General features: G+C 43.6%; 1 protein-coding gene across 1 annotated transcript; it reads left to right on the top strand.

The window, feature by feature from the left end:
- The first annotated feature begins 914 nt into the window (after positions 1 to 914).
- Positions 915 to 5,182, top strand: BAAT (bile acid-CoA:amino acid N-acyltransferase). Its single transcript, XM_028145925.2, has 4 exons — positions 915 to 926; positions 1,616 to 2,086; positions 2,332 to 2,534; positions 4,067 to 5,182. The coding sequence occupies exons 2-4, from the start codon at positions 1,627 to 1,629 to the stop codon at positions 4,712 to 4,714; spliced, it is 1,311 nt and encodes a 436-aa protein (XP_028001726.2). The 5' UTR covers positions 915 to 926; positions 1,616 to 1,626; the 3' UTR covers positions 4,715 to 5,182.
- Positions 5,183 to 6,810: the final 1,628 nt, after the last annotated feature.

Raw genomic sequence — 6,810 nt, 5'->3', positions numbered from 1 at the left:
AAAGATTGTCCCATCTCACTAACATGAATGAAAGACCCATGAAGTCTGCACTGATGCCACCTTCTTCTGTTAAGAACTTTCCAGGTATTGAGGAAAAACATTCACAATTATTCAATTAACTCAAATGGTCCAAGAGTTTAGGCTTACACAAAATGGCCAGTACTGCTGGTTGTCGATAGGAGATCAGGTTGGGAGGAAATGAGGTCTTTGCAGAAAATCACTTTCCTCTTGACCATCGCCTTCCTCCAATGACTCTCTTTCCACAGTGAAGGACTGGACATCAAGAGCCCCTTTTCTGTCCCTGCCAGTTTATTTTCTCAAGGCTTTTCTTCTCACAAATCTAGCCCTGAACGTCTTGAATTCATATTCCCCCATAAAAAATTAAGGATCCCTTGGAGAATCAAACTTTTTGAGGGACACCTACTGCTACAATGTGTGTGAAGATATTATTGGAAAACCCCCCGCATTCCATACCTATGTCAGAGTCTCATAGGAGATTTTTTTTTTTTCCAGAGCTAAATTTTGGAAAGACCTCACTCTTTTCTTTCCCCTGAGGAAGTGGTAACTGTTTCTATGAGAATAATTAGAACAACAAAACCGACCAGGTTGCCTTTTTTCCTGCGGCTTGCACGAATTCAGTGCCAAACTCATAGCCCACAAAATGCGCTACTTTTCATGCTTCAGGTTTTCTTTTATCAATGCCTCTGATTCTAGTTCCTATTTTCCCACGTCCCTATTGTATTTTTATTTCACTCTGTATTTGTTTTTTATCTGTAAACAGGTTCAAATCCTTTGAGACGTGAGGATTTGAAAAAAGGAAGGAAGGAAGAAAGAAAGAAAGAAAGAAAGAAAGAAAGAAAGAAAGAAGAAAGAAAGAAAGAAAGAAAGAAAGAAAGAAAGAAAGAAAAGGAAGGAAGAAAAGGAAGGTAGGAAGATAAGAAAGGAACACCCCAAATTTTCCTCATAATTGAGCAGAGTAAGAAATGGCTGATCAAATATACATTATAGTCTCTTTACTACAAACAACATTGAGACAAGATCATAAAGTTTTATTTTCCCTTAAAAAGAACCAATAATAGGAACTGTGCAAGAGCGGGAGGTCAGATTTACAAGGGCAGGGAGAGGTTAGAGACAGAAAGTAAACACACCACAGTATAATCTGTGTTTTTGTGCCTGTAGCCCAGGGAGGCCGGGGGCTGAAAAGCAGCACTGATCCTTCCTCTAAGCCCTTCCTCATGCACCTTTGGGTTCTAACAAACACCCTCTGAAATTGGCCCCATGGGTATTATCTCAACTGAGGAATTAAAGCTCAACTTACTTAACACCACACAACTAAGATTTAACACACTGTTATATAATGGATAAGACAGGAGACTGTGGTGTTGGACCCAGCTTGAATTTCCAGTTCTACTATTAATTATTTATGAGACTTTGAATGTGTTACTTAACCTGTTTCCTCCTGTTTAAAATGAGGATAATGGGCACTCCCTCCTCCAAATGTTCTGCAGACCTTGCACTGTCTCCGGAAATCTATCTTGGCTGGACCTCACATAAGCCTGGCCTGGACCTTTTCCTTGGAATTTTCTCCAACTCAAAGCCTCCTCTTCCACTGCAGGCCAGTCGCCAATGTTCCAGCTGACAGCCACCCCAGCCAGTGGCCTTTCGGATGAGCCCGTGCACATCCGAGCGACAGGCCTGCCTCCGTTGCAGCTGGTGACCCTCACGGCATCTCTGAAGGATGAGAAGGGAAACCTCTACCAGTCCAAAGCCTTCTACAGGGCTGACGAGGCTGGGGAGCTGGACCTGAAGCAGGCTCCTTCAGTGGGAGGCGACTATGTGGGGGTCCATCCCATGGGCCTCTTCTGGTCTCTGAAGCCTGAGAGGCCTTTTGGGAGGCTGCTGAAGAGGGATGTGAACAGCCCCTTTTTGGTCACTCTGGACTTATACGACTCAGTTTGCTCCCAAGATCCAGCCCCGGCTCAGCCCCGGGCCAGCCAGGTGGTGCAGCGCTGGTTCTGTCGCCCCGGGACGCAGCGGGTGCCCATCCGAGAAGGCCGCGTGCGGGGAGCCCTTTTTCTCCCTCCAGGTGAGACTGATCGTTGGTGGTAGAGAAAACAGTGTTGATGGAAATAAAAACGAAATTAAAGAGCATCGAAGTATTTCCCACGATCTATTAAAACGAACTAGTATTTTCCCACGATCTATTAAAACGAACTTGCCCTTGCGTGTTTGTGTGGGAAGGTGGAATTCATTTTGCTCTGCCTGTGCTCTCTGCTTGACCCTCTTCTCCCTCTTTCTAATCTCATTCTCTCCTCTCTTTGTTGTTCTCAGGGGAAGGCCCTTTCCCAGGAATCATGGATTTGTTTGGGGGTGTGGGGGGTCTAATTGAATTCCGAGCCAGCCTGCTGGCTGCCCATGGCTTTGCAGTCCTGGCATTGGCATACTTTGCCTATGAAGACCTGCCCAAGCTACTGCAGGAGGTGGACCTGGAATATTTTGAGGAAGCTGCCAACTTGCTACTAGCTCATCCCAAGGTATTTAAATAATTTTCATTTTACCTTGCAACCTGATAGCAAAAGACAAAAAAAAAAAAAATCACAGATGTCTGTTCTGATCATTTTACCAGTCTGTTTAAACCTGGGCATAGTACAACAGTTGACAGTTAAAATGGGGATGCTGTTATCTACCTTGTAGGATTGATGCTCATATCTACGCTAGGGGACTGTGGGATTGATCAGAGATCAGCTTAGTGCTTACCGGCATGAAGAAACAAGAAAAAAAAGGTGGCTATATTGTGATTATTTTCAATGGGCAAAAAGCCAAGACTTCTTGCATTTAAAGTGCTTGCTTTTTTATTTACAACGGGCTCTTCAATGTTGTATCAGGTGATTCTGAGGACAGAAAGGTGTTGGCAATAAAATTGTGAGCAAAATAGCATACCAGGTGGCTATGTCTATGCTGTTGTCTATCCAGATGCTGGTCCTTTCCTCCCTTGTCTCTCGGACCCTTTCCTCCCCTCGGCTCCCTCAGCTATCACAGAAGGAAGGACCCACTCCTCTGACCTACTGCTTTTCCTGTTGGACGGGGTCCTGAAATTCACCTGTCGGTAGAATCCAAGTCTTTCCTCCTTAGGATTAGCCTTTGGGTTAATGGACGTGCAAAACCTCTGTAGCTGTAACATGCTATTTAAATAGGAACCACACCGACATAATAGTTGAAAGAACCTCTTTTCCTAGCTGGAGAGAAAAATTTGATTCTTCCCTGCCTCTACTTTTAGGATCTAGATTGCGGCTGGCGCATTAGATCCTTCAGGCTTTTATAGAACTCTGCCTTTGATAAAGCATTTTTTAAAAACATATATTTTATTGATTTTTTTACAGAGAGGAAGGGAGAGGGATAGAGAGTTAGAAATATCGATGAGAGAGAAACATCGATCAGCTGCCTCCCGCACACCTCCCACTGGGGATGTGCCCGTAACCAAGGTACATGCCCTTGACCGGAATCGAACCTGGGACCTCTCAGTCCACAGGTCGATGCTCTATCCACTGAGCCAAACCAGCCAGGGCTGATAAAGAGTCTTTATTTTTTTTTAAATATATTTTATTGATTTTTCACAGAGAGGAAGAGAGAGGGATAGAGAGTTAGAAACATCGATGAGAGAGAAACATCCATCAGCTGCCTCTTGCAAAACCCCTACTGGGGATGTGCCCGCAACCAAGGTACATGCCCTTGACCGGAATCGAACCTGGGACCCCTCAGTCCACAGGTCGACGCTCTATCCACTGAGCCAAACCAGCCAGGGCTGATAAAGAGTCTTTATTTCGATTGTTTCCCCTGAGCTTCAATAACAATCCGGCAAGGTAGGTAATACTATCACACACACCACCCCCCAAGACAATAGGCTCAGAGAGGGGAGGTGGGTAGTGTTCTCAGTCACAAAAGCTGGTGACCCCGAGTGCCAGGACTCCCACTCACTTGTTCTAATGCCCGTCACACTAGCTCGTGGCCTGTGGCACGGCTTCTCAGTGGACGGCCTGCCACGGGTTCCCTGCATTTTGTGTTTCAGATCCGAGGGCCAGGCATCGGAGTGCTTTCTGTGAGCAAAGGTGCAGAGATCGGGCTGGCCATGGCCTGCTTCCTGAAGCAGGTGGTAGCCGCCGTCTGCATCAACGGGCCTAATGCCGTCTATGACTTCCCGTTCCGGTACAGGGGTCTGGTTCTGTCACCCATCCCCTCGTTTCTGGAGCGCATGCAGGTGCACGTCTCCGGGGCTGTGAGCCTCCGCCACTTCAGGGGGGACCCCCGGGAGGAGCTGAATCAGCGGAGCGTGTTTCCTGTTGAAAAGGCCCGGGGTCAGATCCTCTTCGTTATAGGAGAGGATGACCAGTCGATCAACAGCAAAGAGTATGCTGAGCAGGCCCTGGAGCAGCTGCAGAGCCACGGGAGAAGCAATGGAAGGATGCTGGTCTACCCGGGGGCAGGCCACCTTCTAGAGCCGCCCTATGCACCCCTGTGCTATGCTTCCCGTATTTACTCTGTTTCCGCTTCCGCTTCCGGGAATCACCCCTTTGCCAGTTCCCGTAATTACTCCATTTCTCAACCCCTGCTCTGGGGAGGGGACCCTGCTGCGCATGCGGCAGCCCAGGAGCACGCCTGGGGAGAGATCCAGAAATTCTTCAGGCAACACCTCACTCAAACCAGAAGCCAGCTCTGAGCAAGGGCTGAGGCTGAGATGGAGGAGGGAGAGAAAAAGGAGGATGAGGCAGGGATGTGGTGAGGAGAGGGGCCCTTCAGATTGCTCTATATTCACAGTCACCTTGAATGAACTGCAAGAAAACTGGACGAAACCAAAGGTCTAGGTGCATCTGAAGTATTTATGACAAATTTGTATGTACTTTGAATTTTTGTAAATTGAATATTAGTTTATATGCACCAGGAAATGTTGCTATTTCAATGCAAACTGAATAATCTTTTGTACCCCAGTTAGGGATACCTTGAATCCAGGTATTGCCAATCTAGGTAAATTCCCTGGAACATCCAAGTTACTTGTAGAAATACATTTTCTGTTTAAACTATTTTGAGTTGAGTTTCTGACATTTGATATGCAAAGTTCTAATATCACTATCAAGTGTAATGCTTGCTATAGATTTCCAGTTGATACTTTAATTTTTTTTTTTTTAGAATAGGATGCTTCTTTTTATTCTTATTACAATTTCAATCAGGAATGGGGTTGAATTTAATCAAGTGCCTTTGTAGCATTTATTGAAATTAAGTGAGTTAATATACTTCAAGCTCTTAGAGCAGTGCCTGGTGCACAGCAATTTTTATGAGTTAGCTATTATTATTTTCATAATTATTTCCTCCTTCAATCTGTTAATATGGTGAATTACATTCATTAATGAACTAATTTTGCTTATTCATCTAACTTTAATAGATGAATACTTCATATTGACTAATTTGGGTTTTTAAATTTATTGTGAAGCCAACCTGGTCATTATATTTTCTCAGAATTTCACCCATAGAGGGGGCGGGGTTGGGAAGGTAATGGGGGGATGAGGACAAATATGTAATACCTCAATCAATAAAGAAATTAAAAAGAAAAAAAGAGAAAAAAAAGAATTTCACCCATATTTTCTAGAACACATTTTTCTCTTGTATTTTTTCACATATTCCCTGTTGTTTATTTACGTGCTATCTCCTTTTTCTCTTAGTTTGACTTACCAAATACTTGTCTATTTTAGTGATCTTTTCTAAGAATAGCTTTTGGTTTGGTTATCAGTCAAATCTGATTAATCTATTTCTGTTTATTTAAAATAAGTGCATTCCTTCTGCCCTTTTTGTGTTTATTTTTCTGGCTTCTTGATATGCAGTAGTTCTCATTTTGTTAATTTCTAAATAGCTTCTAATTTATCTCTCTTCTCCCACATTTCCTGCCCCTTAAACCCAAGAGTAGTTTTAATAAAGCACGAAGACTCATCCTACAGATCACTTGCTGGTTGTAAAAAAGAGGGGGAAGGAATGATGTCACTTTGCAGTGGAGAGATCAGACTGTCATCACCTAAACTCTCCCATCAAAGTTAGCATTGCTAAAAATGGTCAATTTGATTTTGTGTGCTTCATGATGGGATGTAAGGTAGAATGCCCAGAATTATCTCGAACAACACTGTTGAATCTGAACTTAAGCCTTTAGATCAAATGTCTTATTAATGTGATGGCTAGAGAACAAATAATTCTAGATCTGTCAACCCTTCCAGTCTCTGGATTTTCTTTATCTCTAAGGCTTGCCAACCTATTGTTTCATTGTCATGTTTTAACCATGACTGGGTATTTTTCTCTCATTCTTCGTATGTGCTCTTCACAGATTTCTGTTGCTTCTGGTAGAAAGTTTTATTGGTTTTGAAATCTGTGCTGCATATACTAGTATTCTTGGTAGTCTAACCTTCCTCCTTTCTAGTAGTATCAAATTGGGTCCCTGTGCTTGGAGAATTCTAGACTTACTCCAGCCCTAATGAGTACTAATTGGTGTGGACCAATCATATTGGTCTTCTCTCTTCATCCAGTGATTAGTGTAGGCTTGGACATGTGACATCATTCTGGCCAATGAGAGGTCAGAGACATCTGAAGATAATGGAGATTGAAAGAGACATTTGGGAATTTGGGGTGAAGTTTTCCTTGTCTTAGAAAACAAAGATATGACAGCTCTTCTCTTTGGATGTTGTTTTGTCTTAAGACTGAGGATATATTGGGGCCATGAGAGGAGCCAGACTGAGGACAAAACCAACACACAAGGTCTGAGCCAAATGAGTTGCA

Source organism: Eptesicus fuscus, chromosome 15 (assembly GCF_027574615.1).
Source record: "Eptesicus fuscus isolate TK198812 chromosome 15, DD_ASM_mEF_20220401, whole genome shotgun sequence".
NCBI classification, from domain to species: Eukaryota; Metazoa; Chordata; class Mammalia; order Chiroptera; family Vespertilionidae; genus Eptesicus; species Eptesicus fuscus.
Note: the sequence above shows the minus strand (reverse complement) of the source record. Positions and strands in the feature narration are given on the sequence as shown.

Coding starts and splice junctions, on each gene's coding strand:
- BAAT (XM_028145925.2), top strand. CDS start 1,627: ATGTTCCAGCTGACAGCCACCCCAGCCAGTGGCCTTTCGGATGAGCCC. Junction 2,087..2,331: donor AGCCCTTTTTCTCCCTCCAG/GTGAGACTGATC, acceptor TGTTGTTCTCAG/GGGAAGGCCCTTTCCCAGGA. Junction 2,535..4,066: donor TGCTACTAGCTCATCCCAAG/GTATTTAAATAA, acceptor TTTGTGTTTCAG/ATCCGAGGGCCAGGCATCGG.